The 18,559-nt window shown below is 42.0% G+C and overlaps 1 protein-coding gene across 1 annotated transcript in view; it reads right to left on the minus strand.

The window, feature by feature from the left end:
* The window catches only part of bcl11ba (BCL11 transcription factor B a), a 44,170-nt gene extending 27,143 nt beyond the window's left edge, over positions 1 to 17,027 (minus strand). The window contains exons 1-2 of the mRNA XM_020615724.1: positions 16,945 to 17,027; positions 6,130 to 6,609 (exon numbers count right to left, since the gene is read on the minus strand). Coding sequence (XP_020471380.1) covers positions 6,130 to 6,609; positions 16,945 to 16,999 — 535 coding nt within the window. The 5' untranslated portion in view covers positions 17,000 to 17,027. The remainder of the gene's footprint in view (positions 1 to 6,129; positions 6,610 to 16,944) is intronic.
* Between the last annotated feature and the right edge of the window lie 1,532 nt (positions 17,028 to 18,559).

Genomic DNA, 18,559 nt, shown 5'->3' on the forward strand with positions numbered 1-18,559 from the left:
AAAGAGTGTGAGAGACAGACTGAGAGAATGAACTGGAACAAACAGAAAAAAGTCAGCTGGGAAACAAACGACAGACGAAGCGGGTGTGAAAGCAGAGGTAGAGCTAGACAGCTGGCACACACACACATGCACACTCAGTCAGCCTGTCAAATTGCTCTCTCAGATTAAAAAGGTGTCATCACATTTGAGTTTGTCAAAACTACTTGCACCTTTATACTGTATGTGTGAGTGTGACTGGACTTAAATGTTTGAATTAATCCCTGGTTGAAAGGGCTTTAAGGGCTGCAGAGCATTGTGTCAACTGGTGTTAAACACTCCTCAGTGATAGGTCAGGTGTACCCTACATATGTAGGTATGTGTGTGTGTGTGCCAGTTAAAAATGACGTTTCTTTTCTCTAATCCACACTGTCAGGGTTCCCCGTCTGTGGAGGTAGCCTGACAAATCAGCCTGAAGGGGTTTGAGCGGAATGTTGCCTGTTCAAATCCCCACACCTAAAACAAGGTGCACATGAGCAAGACCCCTTCAGCAGAAATCTCTGGGTGTACCACTGAATGTGATTGTAAAATTAAGATGAATGCTGCTGCAGCATCTTGGTTAGATTACATAAAAGTAACAGTGTTTGCCACATGACTGTTAAACAGACTTTGTGTTAATGACCAAAAGCTATATCCTCCTTGTGGATACATATGCAAAAAATGTGTGCTCAGGGTTGTACTGCATTAGCTAAATTTGGAGTCAACAGCTATAGAGGCTCAGTGTATTGTCTCTGGTTTTATCTATTTGCTAAATTTCCACCTGTTAAAATAATAACTGACAATTTTGGTCATTTTATAAATGACAGGTGGAATCTGACCATATGGACAGAAATTAATGTATATGGGTTATTTTTATATGGTATGATTGGCTGACCTAAGCTTAGCAGCTGTTAGCATTTAGTTTGCATGCTGGAAAGTGTTTGCCTTATTGTGTTGTGTTAATGAAAGTCACTTTCGGCTTTTCCCGTTTAGGGGTCGCCACAGCGAATCGTCACACTGACGACTCGCATGTTGACAATGGGCACGTGTTTTACACCGGATGCCCTTCCTGACGCAACCTAGATTTGAACCTGGGGCGCCACGGCGAGAGCGCTGCGCCTTAACCACTAGCCTACCAGGGTAAATTACCCTGCCTATTTAACTAGCTAACACTTAGCTATAGAGCAGCCTATTGTCATTCCCAGGGCGTCAAATGATGCTTTGTCAAGGTCCTTTTGCATCACATACAGACACTAAAGGATGTCTGTGGCATCTATATGAGATGCATGTACTTGACAAAGCATCAGTTTTTGACACCCTGGGATGAGAACACATTCTATAGTTGACTCAAGCTACGCCTCAGAGTTTAGAGCAGAAACTTGCAAATTTAATCTGCTGACATTTCTCTTGCTCTTTAAAAACATTTTAAAACACTTTACTCTAAGAAAATTAGAACCTGAGCTGAGCAGAGAGGGCCAAATGATACCACACAGCTGAATGGGCACCCAGGTAGAGGAGACGAGGCTGTTTGCTGATTTGTGAGATCAAAGCTTTATGGGGCGCTGTGAGTAAACGGAGTATGCATTTGTGTCATAAGATGGTGCTTTCAGAAATTCTCTATGTTGTGTTTCCTCCCCCTGGTGATTTAGAGACACACTCATGTGCACACAGTGGCCTGCCCAAAACACTGTTGGCTATTGTTAATGTGGAGGAAGAAGACCGTTGTCACAACTGTCCTCTAACAAAATCACTCACTATGATTGAAAATATCATAAACATTAATCATTCATATTTTTTGGTAAGAAGTATTAATATGTGTATTTGTATGAACATGACACTTTTTCCTAAATGATGCAGTTGATATTTCTGTTTTACTCATGGCCAAATGGGGTTTCCTAGACAGCTAAGAACTTCTGAATCAGTGACACATATTTTGACTTCTTACAACTTGTGTTTTACTCTTTTCCTTTATTTAAAAAATAATAATAATGTATAGCGGTGCAATTATTTTGGTGTTCTTATGGAACTCTGAAGAATTCAGTCTTTTGCTCTAACTCAAAAGTGTGTCAACTGCGACAAACAAATTCACAGCAACTAACAAAGAGGGAAACACACCTTCCTAAGTGTGGCTGATCTATGTGGCGAGGCAGCTCAGTCGAAATAAAGGGACCAAATAACACAAGATGGTGTGTTTACTACGTGACAGAAAAGGCTAATGAGTGCTTTCCTATTTTAAAACTAATGGAACTGTTCATCCGCACTGAATCCAGTTTGAGTTGCTCAAAGTGAAGGAAGCTCTGTGCTCCTTCATGTCCATTTACAACCTCTGCTGTGCTGCCTGCAGGTGTATACAAAGAAGAAGAAGAAAAAACACTCATAGAGCAAGAACACCTCTTCTAATTTAGGGGTTAAAAAACTTAGTTTGGTGCACATGTAGAGTAAGTATGTGAATATATGTGTGTTCCATTTCACATGGAGAACAAATGGAAGTGAAAAAGCTAAGAATGAAGGAGTAGCTTGACCTGCTGGGAGCCAATTACAAAGCGTCGCCGTCATTCGTGTTGCTGACATTCAAACTCCCTGATCACTTTTCCCCTCGCTCTTTCTCTCTCTGCTCTCTCACTTCCTCCCCCGTGTCTCTCACACTTTTTTCCCTTTTCACCAGGTAATGAAAGGTGTAATAATCTACTGGAGAAAAAGCTCAGTCTGAGTTACAAAGAGAAAATTCCACTTCCCATATTTCAGTCCCCCGGTGATTATGAACGTGTTCTCCTCAAATTAAACTCCGGCTCCATTAATAAAAGCCTCTGTCCTCTTCTCCTGTTAATAAGGTGCTAGTTGGACATATTTCATGTGGAAATTGAGAAATACTGAGGGTAATTTTGAAACATAAAATGTTATTGCAGCAATATAGTTTACAGTTGCTGCAGTGCACGTCCAATTGAGCCGCTAATATGTTTTTGCTTTTAATGTGAAAATTATTGCACGTTCTGTTATGAAGAAATATTGTGCAATTACAATTTGAAGCATTCCAACACTGCACATGTGGAGCAGATTTCACAGGAGGATCACAGTTAGATATATTGCAAGCATTTAAACGCAGAAGGAAAAATATACTTATGCTCATAAATATGAATAATGCTGACCTAATAATGTGACCAGCGCTAATCAATTAGGGCACATGACTGAGTGCAGTTACACTTTGAGACTGTAGCCATTTGCACCCTTCTAAACAGGATGTTACAGAGATAAGCGGCGTGCTGTCAGAGGTTCAGGTGGCTGTGCAGTCTGCAGTAGTTCCGTGCAGCTGCCTGGCACAATTATAACAGCCTGGTAAAATATTGATGAAGATCAGGCCCAAACACAGTGTTTAACAGCGCAGGCCAAACCACAGACTGACATGTTCAGAGGAGCTTTGTCCTGCTCAAACGCTATAAATGGGGGGGGTGTTACCTGTGAGCCAGCCTCTGCTTCTCAGTGTGGTTCGATGCTGCTGACGAATTTAGCTACAGTGTCGTCCACATGTCAGGCAGGTATCACACAAACGTTTGAAACAGTGCTAGAACAAATCAGGAGTGTCTCTATCCCAAGGAAATAAACCAGCTTCCTGAGTCACACCTTTAGCAAACAAATGATTGTGATCAGGGTATTGATCAGTATTGGCTGAGCTGTAATGCTGAAGTTATTTCACACAAACAAAATGCAGGATGGGATTATTTATGGATTAACAAATGTATTCTCACACATTTGATTGATTGTACACTACATTTAGAATCTTTAAGGCAAGACCTGTGTTATTATTTATCACTTGCACTTTTATCATCAATGTGCTCGTGCCTCTCTCATTATTATTGTTTATGTGTTACATTTTGAGATCCATATTCATATCTACTCCAACTTCACTGTTCAAAAATTCCAACTGGGCACCATTAATCATGTTGCCACAGCTTATGCAGGAGGCTGCTGTTCAGTACAGTGCAGTTCTCACATGATGTACAGGATACCTGTGAGTCAGAAACACTGACTTCTGTGTACTTTGAATGAAATAGATTTGCTTCTGCCTAAATAACCTGCTCGACTTCTCACACCTTCTGGGATTGGTCTACTTGCAGGTTAAGAGGGTTAAAATACAGCACAGTGAAGTAGTCTTTGGTTTCTGTGGACCACATGAAAACTACTGCCTGCACCATTAATTCTGTGGATATCAGCTTCACGAAACCCCACAAACACTGTATTTTTTGTCTGTTAGTGCTTTGTTGATTATATTTTGTCTCATTTTAGTTTTCACTTGATTTTATTTCCCTCTCACTGCTAAACACTACTTTCCTAGGGCTAGAGTCAGGGTTTATTCATGTATGGAGCATCATCCAGCTATAGAGGAATATCTAGAAGTAGTGTAAGTCAAAGGCGCCTTGAGTCACCTTTGTGTCTGAAACGTTACAGTGTTTGTCTGAACCAGGAAGGGTCAAGCAGAATTTTTTCCAACATGCAGTCTTCCATATTCCATGATGCATGTCCACATACACATTTTCTAGAAGGCAACATGAAGGTGATTTACTGTTATTTTGAAATTATGACTATGACAGGTAGACATCAAGATTTACTACTGACACAGCCCTACTGACTACAGGGCTGAGCCAAACCAAACAGGACTGGAATATGAACAGCACCTTATTTCATCTGCAACACACCACATGTCAGACTGCGAAGATGTTCTTTTTCTACATGCTTTCATCTTTGAGAACTTTTTATTTAACTGTTGACTTGTGGGTAATTTTAGCACCTGCTGGATGCTGGTGAACGTTGAGCCGGAGACTTGTAGTTCTACAAACAGTGACCTGTAAGGACAGCTGACAGGAATTGTCATGGCAGACTGAATACTCTCTCTTCCCCTCTGACTTCTTTATGAGCATCTCGACTGGTTGGAGAGATAACTGCTGGGGCTTTTCCCCTGCGGCTGCTCTCCTGCTAAACTGAATGAGGGAAAGGCTAGCCTCTTTTTAATCCTCCCTCTCTGTTTTTCCTCCTCCTCTCATAGTGTTTTTCCTCCTTTCCTTATTTGAATTTTAATGTGCTTTTCACCTTTTTTAAGCAAATGGCTTAGTCTGGATTTCTCCATGAAAGTCGAGGTGAATCTCTCTGTCATATTCTGCAAAATTTGTTTCAACTAGCCGAGTCCTTGAGGGGGTGTAGGGTTTTGAGTGGGTAATATGCCTGCCTCTCTCCTATTTCTCTTCGCTCCCTCTCTCCTTCTAATGAAATGAACAGCTCTCTTTCTCTCTGTCTCTCTTGCTGGTGAAGATGGGCTGTGTCTCGACATGATGTCTTCACAAAAGCTAAAAAGCTATAAAAACTGTCATAATTTCATTCCATTTATGCTCACAAGCACTATTTGCTCTAGTTAATTTAACAATTTCGTGTTGAATATTTTATTGTAAGATTTTATCAAAACAGTGGCCATTTCTTTCCTGATCTGAAAAATTGAACCGATCTGTGACTCAAAATCCACCTTCTTAAAAAGTCAGATTTTAACTGTTCAAATGCAACAACTTGGCTCGACACCTCTGATAAGACACTGCACATTTTTTGGCAAGTGGCGCAAGCAGATTTCAGACTGTTGCAGAAAAACACGGTGCAGCTTTGCTTTCCCCAAGCAGGGTTACCACTCCGCAACTCTCTGTGGTGATGCACTGCTAACTTCAAGGTGTCAAGCTTCTCTCATTTAGAGACACATGCTGTCCACTGTGAGTAACAATAATTGCACCCACTTTATTTGTAGCTTAATCTGTTACAACATGAGTACTGGCCAAGTGGATAAACTGTTGTTTGTCAAGAAATAGATCCAAATCATAAAAATTCACATTTTCCTTTTTGCATTCCTGTTAATTTACGGGTTAAAAAAACAACACAGAACTTGTTAAGACAACTTCAGAGTTGTTGGTAGGAGTATTTCTGGACTGTGGACATAGCCAGGCTGGTTGTTTCTGACTCTGTACTTCACACACAGATATGAGGCTGATATTCATCTTCTCATCTAACCCTGGGAATGAAAGCAAAAAAGCTTCTTTTCCAAAATGCTGAACTGTTACTTCACAGTGTGTTCCTCATGCCTACCTGCCGGTGTGTTCTCCTGCTTGGGGCAAATTCCTTTGGTGGGTGTCCTCTCTCTCCTTTCACCTCCTCCCACCTCCTCCTCCTCTGGTGTCACCTGGATGCCGATCTCCACTGGCTCCACCACCTTCCTCAGCTCCACCCGCTGGCCTTGGTGATGAAGGCCCGGCAGAGTGGGGCTCCCTCCTCCACCTCCTCCACCCCGGTCTGTCAACTTGTTGTAGCAGCCATTGGCCAGCAGCGGTGTTTGGCACTGCTTCTTCTTGTGCTCAATGAAGAGGAGGATGTCACCTAGTGGGAAGGTCATCTGACACTGGCCACAGGTCAGCAGGTCGTGATCGGCATGGAGGCCGGGTGGCAGGGTGTGGGCCAGGCTGGGTTCCAATGGGTGGGGAGGTAGGCCAAGAGGGTGGGAGGGCAGGCCAAGCAAATGGGGGGGTAAAGAGTCGGAGAGCAGTCCGCCATCTGGATGCTCAACCTCCGCTGTTCAACAAGAAAAACAGAAGAGATGAGGATTAAACACTTGGATTTGTGTTTCAATCTCATACTGTTTAGTGACACTCATCATAGACACAAATAAGGTGGCTTGAATTCCTGCCTCCCGATGTGGCCAGGGAGAACGAGTGTGAACACTTTTGCCTTTAGATAACACTTTGTACAACAGAGTTCATCTAAAGTGTACTGAGCAGTGGTTTCCAACTGGTTTGGCTTAAAGCAAAGCAATGTCTAGTTGAAGTGCTCCATCCCATGCAACCCATCAGTTCAGCCAAAACAGAGGGATTTGATTAGAATCCTGAATCCTGAAGATTATCCAGTAAAGTCTGAAACTAAAAATAACTTTGTGAAGCAGGACTCACTCCTCAAATGCATCTTGTGAGCGGCTCTGCAGCCTTGACGACCACTTTGGGAATCATTGATCAATATGTTCCTGGAAACTTGTTAACTGAGTTACAGTGGTTGATGCTAATTCTTTAACAAAGCCTAATGCGTGTTGTATGACACACAATGCTATGTACATTAAAGTTATACATACTGTAAGGTTATTGGAGTGAGACACTGGTAAAGGTTCTATCATAGTTATGATGTCAAACCAAAGAGCTGTTGCTGCTGTCATAAAGGTGATATACCTTCCTTCCTGTGAGTGGTTTGCTGGTAAACAGCAATCAGACAGCGGATGTGTGCTGGAGTAACAAATGTACAAGCCTTTGTGAACAGGCTGTAAGCAAGGGAAGGAGTGAGGAATTCCAGAAGAAAGAAAAAAGAATTGACCCACAGTGGGAAACAGGAAAAATCTTCTTCATCATCATCATCATCAGCTCTCTCTCTCTCTCTCTCACACACACACACACACACACACACACACACTAATACAAAGTGATAGATTAGCAGCAGGCTGGCCATTTGTCTCAACCTCTACATTAGAAATGCAAGCAGATTTAGGATGTCAAATACAGATGAAGGCTCCAGATGGAGCAGCCCACCTCACTGCATACCTGATTTAGGTTTGCTTTTAAATACACCACTGATAAACCCTCTGCTTATCATACTGGAAACACATTTGCAATATACTGAGAGGTGTTTCTGTTATTTTGTCCCCTCCATCTATATTAGTGGGGCTAGGCTATATAACAGAAACACAGAACTACATGCAGTTCAGTGCAACAGCAACACAAACTCCAGCCTCCAAAGTGACCATATAGAGTCACCAGTCAACCTAAGCTGCATGTCTTTGGACTGTGGGAGGAAGCCAGAATACCTGGAGAGAACCCACACAGGCACAGGGAGAGCATGCACACGCCACACAAAAAGGCCCCAGGTCAGCCAGGGCTTGAATCTGGAACATTCTTGCTGTGAGACAGCAGCGCTGACCACTGCACCACCATCTTTCCAATCTGATGCTAACTAAAATCCAGGCTGGTGTCTCCAATATCAATACTGATACTTTGTGCAACAAAATGAGGGAAAGGTGATGGGTCCACACAACACAGACTGGTGGCAGAGAGGCTATAAGGTGTGTCTGTAAGGGCTTGTCACTTTTATTAGCAACAAATGGCACCACCCTGCGAAGCGATGTTTCTGCAGCTCAGGTACACTACATACAGTACATAGGGGAACCCGGTATATGCCGTCTTGGTTGTTGTTTGTTTCCCTCCACCAAGCAACCACATATGACATCCACTTTGTTACAGGGAGACTCCTGACTGAAAGTTTTTCTTATTCTGCAGTGTCTCTCACATTCACAGAGCGGTAGTTTGCATATGACTATGACAGGAAGCAGGTGAAGTAGTTATTTTGACTGTCCTGGATAGCATAATTATTGGAACCCATTGAAAATAAAATATACATTTACCCCAAATTTTTCTACTTATTTTAGATACCAACATTTTAACATGGGACTCAATCCTAGAGCAGGAAACCTTGGGATCAGAAGTAATTTTTCAGGATCGAGCTGCACAACACTACTTTTTGCTTCTAAATCCTTAATATAACAAATATCTGTGAGCACACAGTTAGAAACCAAGTGAATTTACTGATCCGATACATGCACAAAAAGTTGATGAAAGACATGACCACTAAATTAACACTAAGTGTCCCCAGGGTATTAGAAACCCTACAAACTACAAATATTAAACAAATCACAGGTTTCTGTTGGTAATACCACTTAGAAAGTATTACAATCAAATACTTAACTGCATTATCTACTTTACACACATTTTAATAATTATCATCATAATCACAAAAAAGAAATATTTTTGGTAAGAGCTTTCTATTCTACCATTTTATTTATTTTGTTGCTATGACTACAGGATACGTGTGTGTGCATGTGAGTGAGTGGGTATATACGGTGTGAGATCTGTGTGCCCCACATCTCCATACACCAATTCCTCTACTCCTTCTGCATGTGTGTATATGTTGCATGTTTGTACTCCACGCATCGTATGTCGTACCATGTTTGTATGTGCATGTGTATCTTATGGGCACACACACACACACACACACACTTACACGATGCCAGTGTGTGGCTTGCAGGCTGCAGCCATCTGTCCTCTTTACTGAAATGAACATCCATGGACATTAGAGTGTGTTTCTCTAGTCATTAACATTAAAGAGAATAAAGCCAGTGAGCTGACCTGGAACCAACACACTCCACAGTGTGTGTACACTGACCCCGGAAAAAGTGACTTCATCTGAGACGTTAACAAATGCAGAAATATGATTTTAAAATGACAGACAGACCTGTAATACACAGCCAACTTCCTCTCTCTCTTTCCATGCACGCTTGTGTGTATGTGTGAAGTAGCTGATCAATATTAACAGCATTTGATTGAAATACTCTTACATTTACAGTGGAATGCAGATATGTACAAAGTATGAGCCTTCTACGTATATATACTGTAAATGCCAGTATGTTCACTTGAGCCAAAACCAGTTTCAGGACATACTCACAAACATTTGTGTGTATGTGAGTGTGTGTGTTTTAACCCATGCATACCAGCGAAGCTGATAGTCTGCTGATAGTTTGATAGTGTTTGCAAATGACAGAGGAAAGAAGAAGTTAGTGTCACTTTGACCCTGTTTACTTCATAAAGACCCAATGAGTCAGACAAGAGGGTTAATAGGAATTCAGTTAAACAAGACCCAAAAAGAACAAATTAAAATAAATAAATAAAAAAGAAAGTCAAAGAAAATAGATCATCTAAAGATGAATGGCTCTAAAAAAATAACATTCTTGACAAATCATCTACAGTGGCTGCAGTGAAGCTAATGCAACAGGTATTTGGAGAGCTAAAACAGGGCGTGTAGCTTGTTTCAAGGCCAAAGAGGTGTTGCTTTGAATTTCTGTCATCTGGGAGAAGTTACCTCCGAACAGGCTACCATCTCTGGGGGCTGATTTCCTCTGTTTACTGCCTCTCAGTGTAAATGTGCTATTAATCCATCTAGACCCTTCACACTCTCCACACAACCATCACATTACATTTACAGACACAAATGGGATAGCTTATTAGTGGCAAGCTGCTTCTGAAATATTTGCTTTCCTCCCTGTTGTCAACTGTTCTTTTTTTGTTTTGTTTTGTTTTAGTGTTTTGTGATGATTTAACTTTTTTTAGTAGTATCATAACTTGTAGTGTCCTTGTATCATGTAGTAGTATCATGACTGCAAATTGCACCCAGAATGTAAAAGGTCCTGCCTGTTGAGACCAATGATGATCATGTCTGTGTGATTCTCTGTGTGTGTGTGTGTGTGAGAGAGAGAGAGAGAGAGAGAGTCTGGAACAGAATGAAAGATGACATCAAAACTATAAAAACTGTTCCCCCCCCACACACACACACATACATACAGATGCACATGTAAGGACATGTAAGGTCTACAATCAAGATCAAATGTTTGTGGATGTGACTGCACAGTACACTCACACACAGATACACACACAGACACTCACCGCATGCACACACACACACACCTGCAGCACCACAGACACTCAACGCCCACTAAGCTACAGCCACATCTCGACATTACTCCAAACATGAACAAACTGACGGTTGCTATCTACTGTATGCACACACACAAACACACACAGCTGGATCACTACAGTCTGTCTCAGCCTGAGACATGGAGATAAAAAATACTAAGAATCTGAATGTTGTATCAAGTTTATTTCCTGGTTTCTACTCGACTACTGAGATCGTCCGGATACCTCCAAATAAGCGCAGGACACTGTATGATACTGTACATACATGATGCATCCTACATGATGGTGATGTTAGAGGTATGAGGGAAGAACTGGTTGAACTGGTATGCCACCACAGAGACATACTTTGGGAACACTTGAGAAACAGGAAGTCAGTATTTTATTTTGTTAAATAAATGTAGCTTCATTATATAGATAAAGAACTGAAGCCATTAAGGAGTCACTCACTTTATATATGAATGTTTTTCTTTTGAAAAAATAAAATGCAATGTAGCAATTTTTACTCTAATATTTGTGTTAATTTTATCATTTTGTACATTGCACTGGGTATTGTTGGTGAAGGAGATAACCACAGATTAACAAAGCCCCCAGTCTGAGCCTTTGTTGCATGTTGTCTCCTGGTTTTCCCCTCATTTCCTCTCACTGCTCAAATGTCAAAGAGAAGTCTGAAAAACACTTTGCTAAAATACAATTTAGAGCGTAGATTTCACTTCTTCTAAAGTAACATGAATTCTATACATACAGTACAGGACCTAATCGGTGTGTAAGTCGTAATGTCACGGTCACACAGAAAAAGAAGAATCAGCATTATGACTCAAGGCCTGTTTTCAGATTTGACCTGTTTTCAGATGAAATCCTGTTTACTTCAAAGCTAACTGAAGTTCACAGTGAGGTAAATCACCCGCCATGGTCGGAGTCCGGTTTACTGTATCAAGATAATGACACTTGGATCAGAGGCAATTGTGAAAATAGTTCTAAACATTTGGTTCAGTCTAATATGGTAGCACAGCTACATTCACATGCGATGATACAGAGAGTTTAGACTAGTGAAGATGGAATGTATGACTTGCACTAAACCCCCTGCCCGGGAGGTGCTGTGGTAGGAATGAAGCGCTCCTCGGAAACACAGCACAAAAGGCTCCAAAGAGCAGAGCAACTGTGTTTTCAAAAGCAAAATAACAGCCACGAACTGGAGCGTGTCTTAAATATTCTGTTCTATAAAGGTTTTTATGACTTGTCTTATGATAGTGTGTAATAAATTAACTTCTCTTAAACTCATTTAATGAGTTTTCTGTATCACAGGTAATATTATTAAAGCAATTTACAAAATGTAATTAAAGATTATAGGAAAATGAATTTACATCTTCAAATCAAAATGACATATGATTAGGAATCAAAAGTTAATCAATCATTTACAATAACTATAACTTAAATCTAGCTGCTGCACTATATCAACACATTAGAGTGTATACACACATACTGCTGCTATAGATGTCAGTCAGTCACTGGCATGAATTTACAGCACATGCTTTAAATTAAAAGTGTGGCAAAGGCACAAACAGTCAAGTACAGAGTGTGCAGGTGTTGACAGTTAAGAGGTAAATGTGGTTTTTCAGCACTGATATCATCTGATTAACACACACACACACACACACTTACACACAAACACACAAACTGCGTGTTTGCATTCTGCTGCACTGACAGCCTGAGAGCTCCCCCTAGCCGAACGAGAGAAAGAGACACAGAGACAGACAGAAGGACAGAGAGAGAGAAGGAGAGAAGAAAAGAGAGAGCGAGAAACAGAGAGAGACAGAGAAATAATGAGACTAAAGGATCGAGGTGGTGATGAAGGACGGGTGACGACAGACAGACAGAAACCAACACTCTGGTACGCAGACTATGACAGCTTATGTCTGTGTGTGTCTGTGTGTCCGTGTGTGTGTGTGTGTAAGTAGAATCACTAGTGTACAGCCTGCTGCTCAACAACATAAGTTTAGGCATGCTTTTAGGGAACTGGAAACCCTCGTCCTGTGGATTCATGGACACACAGACACTTTTGTTTTTCTACAGTTGTGAGGACACTCACTGACATAATGCATGCCCTAACCTGTTACCCTGACTTTAACCATCACAGCTAAAGGCCAGCCCCCGACCCTAACCTAAACCCTAAAGCAAAGTCTTATCCCTCAAACAGCCCTTTGAAGGGGCGAAAATGTCCTCACAATGCTGAAATGTCCTCACAACAATGGTGCACAGGACATGCACATGTGCACACACTCTAAAATGTTGCATCTTGTAGGTTGCATTCATATGTCGTTTCCAACAAAAAAAGGTTTTTCTCAAAATCACAGCTATAGAAGTAACATTTAAAAGCACCATCCACTTTGATTATCAAAAAGAAACATTTCCTTGCTTACTGATGGCAGCGAATAAAATTTAGTTTTGGTTGTTAACAGCTTTGAAAAGTGGCATTTAAACTGTCTGATAGTAAAGTGTCTTTCCAGAAGCACAGCAGTGTTTTTCTGTATAATACACAGACTTCAACAGCCGTTGTTATGTGAACTATCCCTTTAGTTCAGTAAAAACACTGTCCACTGCAAGAAAATCAGTTTTGTTATGGGGTGAACTGACCCTTTAAGCTTTACCAGTGCATGTCCTCCTTGTAAAAAGCTAAATAATGAATGATTTGACTATTAGGAATATCATTACATACTCACTCCAATCAGCTGTGTGACTTAATAAGACACAGTGCACAAATGCATTTTCATTTATGGCATTTTAAAAACACCTCATCTACAGAGCGCTTCACTGCATACAAAAGAAGGAGTTGCTAGGTTCTCTCTCTCTCTCTCTCCCTCTAACAAAGACTTAGCACCAGCAGGGTGCACGGCTATTTGACAAGCCAAAGGGAAACATGCATCTCAAGTGGGCGACTGCAATTGACACGCAACCCCCCACCCCTTTCTGTGTGTATATGTGTGTGTGTGTGTGTGTGTGTGTATGTGCATGCAGTTACAATGGGAGCTCTCGTCCTGTTTGCGTCTCTTCACACTAAATCAGCCTCTGGGAGGAAAGCTGGGGTTATTTGCAGTGAATGAGACGCACAAGGCATGTCTGCACCTTCAGGTGTAAACTGTGTGGCATGGTGACGCCAAAACACACACCAAATCTGACTGACAAACAAATAAATATAGATTTCCACTGATTAATCTTTCCCACGTGTCTGTGAGGGAGGAATTACACCCAAATTCTTGTGACAATTTTCCACTCAGGAGGGATTGTTTGATTTTAACATGGCAAGAAATGAGTGTGAATTCAGAGAACTGGAAAGCATACAGTGCTAGATTTGGTGCAGCATCAGACATATTTATTGCAGAAGACGACAATAACATGCAAATTGTTACTAAATATTCATGGAGCGTGTTGAATAGTTGATTGAAGGTAAACACTGTGATCCCTTATGGACTTATTTTTTAAAATCTGTTCTGATCACACAAGAACATGTGGAAACAAAGGAAAGCAGATGAGAATTGTTAAGCTTTAAGGCAACTGTATGAAATGGAGATTGTGCTAAAAAGGGCTGCAACTTAGCGAGGGAAAAATCCCTGATATTTTTAGCACTGAGTGTAAGAATGTTGCTTTAGGACTGAGGCCAAATTGCATTTAAAAAATCAACAATTTAACCTCCAGAAAATCCTAACACGTTTCTCCGCACTCAGGAGAAGATACTGAAAGACAAAAGAGGTGGAGCAACACTTGCTCTTCTTCTGAAATATAAAATTCATGCACAATGTAATTTTTGTGTGTGATGCATCATGTTGCAACGTGCACATTAAAAATGGTGCTGTTAAAGCACAGATCACACAGGTTTTATGAGCTTGACAGCTCAAGAAAAATTATTCAGAATTTGGTGAGAGGGTTTTACATGTGTGCATTTGCATATAGGTGCATGTTGATGTCCATGCAAGCCTACATGCATTTATAAGTGCGCATGTGTGCACATGTGTGTGTGTAGTCAAGCATACTAAATTAGGGAGCATCTTTTCCACATAAATTATGAAATGCACAGCTCTGTGCTGCAGCCAAAATGGTGATAAATCAGACAGACATATAGACAGACAGGTCTGCCTGCTCTGTGCACAGCTGCCACACTACCTTTTACACTCCACACACACACACACACACTCACATTCACACACACAATGTCAGAGGGCAACAGGAATTTTATTTATTAGTTCTGGTCTTTCCACACCTCGTCACTATCTACCTGTTAGCATGTTAGTGTGAGTGCTGTGTTCTTTGCTGCACGAGCTGCTGTCACAACAGAGCAGGCAGCATGCACAGTGTGACCCATTTCTAAAGGTAACCGAGTCTACACTGCAGGCCTGTGTGGGAGCGGCCATACACAAATTGTAGCTGTGTTAAGCAATCAAAAGTTTACTTGTCAGGAGGTGATTTGAAATCTCTGACACATGCAGTGTCTTCAGGTGGGTGTGTGACTGTTTATGACTTTGTGGGTTGGCAGTGCAACACCAGAAAGCCAGGCTGTGCAGCAAAGGAGGGAGCCTATAAGCAGCCAGGCAGCATGGCACCAAAGCCCAGGTACGGCCGCTCAGCTACAGGCATGCTGAGATCTCTGCTGTAAATATGGGTGTAATATTATAGGCACCAAGCCATCTAAATGCATGGTAATAAAGCATAGCATAAGTGATCCGCTCTGGCAGGGTTCACCCAAAACAAATCTCCCCACATGACCTCAAGCTTGATTAAAGAGAGTAGTAATATTCACCCAGTGTAACATCTTAACAAATCCCTCAGCTTCACATCCTTTGTGATTCAGACTCACTAATGCAAATCTGCAAATCAATAACAGAGGTTCTTTCACTAAGTGCCCTTTATTCATATTTTGTCCCTCAGGTAGTTAAATGTCCTGCTCCTGTCAGGACACACCAGTCTGCATGCTGCAGCCACAGCTGCTTGCAAAGTGATCTGAGGCCAGAAAATCTAATCACTGCTGAAAGGTTTCCCGCAAAAGTAATAGCGCAAACAGCACAAGGGTTTGCGTCAGTTAAAGAAGGAAAGGATGCGTTTCCTCTGTGAATTCATTTTCGCTCTTTACATTTGGTTTTATGCCATACAAGTTTATTTTCTTCGCAAAAACACATTTCCTTTCTAATTCTTTTGTATCCAGCAGTAAACGCTGCATATGATACTAATCCTTCACATAAATATAACATCTTCAGTTTAGCGTATTTTGTCCTTTGATGTCTCGCTTATTGCGGGCTACTGTGCATAAAAGTTCCGTCAGGGGGACCCTTGGATTTTTCGCTCTCACCGTGTGTAGTGTGTTGGACTAAATAATCCAAACCCAGTGTTAATATTACAACACTGGGACAAGTGTTACAAGTGGAGGCTTACAGCAGAAAACGCCATTAACGGGACAAACTCATTAAACTAGTGGCTGACATGAGGCAGGAATGTGTCTATTAAAGATTCAATAACCTGCAGAATAAATAAATAAATAAAGCCTTCGTGTTAAACCAGAGGCACCCCGCGTCTTCTTTAAAGTGCGGAAGGGGGAAAATCGTCTTTTGTTTAATTAATTTATGATCTCTTTTCTTCACGGCAGCTGCTAAAAGTGTCGGCTTAAATAGTTCTCTTAAGCGTCGGAATAAAATATCGGCCCTTTTCTTTGGGATAAAGATGAAGAGAATTTGTTAGAATTAGATCATCGAAATCAAAAGTTTCTGCTTTTTGTGAGTTCATCTAACATGAATGTAACAGACCTCCTCTTCTAATATGTTTATCGATATGTGCTTATGAAAGTGCGTGGAAAAGTAACACTGAAGGAAGTACAATTGCGTTTTTATTGTTAACTGAAAAATAAGTGTATTTTCTCCCTTATGGCCATATTTAATAATTCCATTAAAACTGTGTGTAATAATGTAATAACACAGAAGTCCTGTCTACATCATCATGACCGGTCTCCGACTTCTCCGTGAGCTGCTCTCACAGGAAAGTCAAACACGCACCTAAAGACTTGTAGGCTGTGTGCTCGGTGTGAAAATGTGCTTTGAATCATAGCGCGTTATTTCTACACTTAAACAATCAGATAAGTAAATTACGACCTTTATCTAAATTTAAAAAAATAAGAAATAAAATAAAATAAACAATAATAAAAATCGGCAAAAGAAACAAGTGGCCTTCCGGAAGCACTTCGAATAACTTTGTACTCCAAGTCTGAAAATATTCATTTTTACGCACCAATCATCCAACATGACAAGGCAGAGGGGGGAAAAACTAATCCCAAGCATGCGATTATATGAATTTTTGGAGATGTACTTACGTGATATTTCTCTCTGGGACAGGTGCTGCGGGTTCCCCTGCTTACGTCGGGACATCGCCCTGGCATTTACACTGGCATCGCCCGGAGAGCGGCGCTGGAAGGGTCGGCTCTCCTCCTTCTGCTGCTGCTCCTGTATACCGACCGCAAACTGCCCACAAAACCGGCCGCTCGCTGGCCACCCCAAACTGACCGCTCTGTACTGGCCCCAAATGTGGCCCTCGATCTGACCTCTGCACGACGGACCTCCCTCCAGCGGGCAGCGGCTCCTGCGCTCTGCGGTGACCGTGGCGCAGCGCTGAGCGGCCGGGCGCTCGGTCGGAGTTTGGTGCCAAAGTGGTTGTGCGCCTCCCTTCTTCGGTCGCGAGGGTGGTGAGGGAGTCGGATAGTCCGGCTCTGCCTTCCTCTTCTTTCACACCATCTGTCAGAGGAGCGCGGAGAAGGAGCAGACTGGAGTGGAGGAGAGACGCGGTAAGAAGCGGGAGGTCGGCGGACCTGGTGGCCAGTCACTACTTGTGTCCACTCTCCGGCCACCTTGGACACCGAGGGGTCCTGTCCGGAGAAAGCACGTGAAAGGGCGCCAATTACCGTCGGAAAGTGTGTAAAATAGGAATCCAGGTTTCTTCGCGGCACTTCTCGGGGTGTCGCCAAGTGGTGGGCACTTCTTCTGCTGCACTGGCAGTGCCAGCCAGGCGGGCGGGTTAGACTTTAACTCTTCAAGTCAAAGCCCAGTGCTGGTTTGAAGACAGACTGCCACCCTCTTTTCTCTTTGTGCTAGGTGCAGAGTCCCGCATCCCTGGGCTGTGTGCGGCTCTGTGCGGCTCTGTGCGGTTCTCTGGCTTCTACAATGGGAGAAAACTCAAGTTCAAGTGCGGACGTGACGTTCAGTCTGCGGTGCGAAGGGAGAGTGGAGACTGAAGAGCACTGGGGGCGACTAGTGGTGGCTTTCACACACACACACACACACACACACACCACTTACACCCTCGCACACACTCGTGCGTGTGGCACGCACAGCGGCAGTGGTCAGAGTCGCTCAAGTCTCCACCGGTGTCTCATCACTATTTGAACTAGATTTATTTGTGTTAAAGGGTGACCTGAGGGGCTTCCGTATCTAGTCCACAGGATGCTGGACGCTGCACGCGGTTGTGTTCACATTAAAAGGTATTAAAGGGCTGGACAGAGTCATTATGTCCCGTTCCTTCTCATTTGCGTGCGTAAATCTCGCTTATCATTAAATATTGTTTTAGCTTAACCTTTGTTAACACTCGAACCTTTTTATAGCACTAAGTTACATGTGCGCGTACAGGCACCTTTATACAGTGTACCACGCTGGTTATTAATGAATTTAAAAGCTCATAAACGTAAACAATTATTATTTTGTTATTTTGATTGACTAATTATATCCACATTTTATAAGATGAAGCTATAAAGTCCCTATATGATTTATTACATGTGTAATATATATAGTCAGCTGTATTTTTATCCAACCTGTAGACAGATTAATGCGTCGTCGTGGCCTATATATGCGCTCATTTTAATGGGTCACACACACACATTTTCACTCATATTCACTCATTCTGATCATTTACTAATAATCTGTGTGTATTCTGTACTT

Source organism: Monopterus albus, unplaced genomic scaffold (assembly GCF_001952655.1).
Source record: "Monopterus albus unplaced genomic scaffold, M_albus_1.0 scaffold169.1, whole genome shotgun sequence".
NCBI classification, from domain to species: domain Eukaryota; kingdom Metazoa; phylum Chordata; class Actinopteri; order Synbranchiformes; family Synbranchidae; genus Monopterus; species Monopterus albus.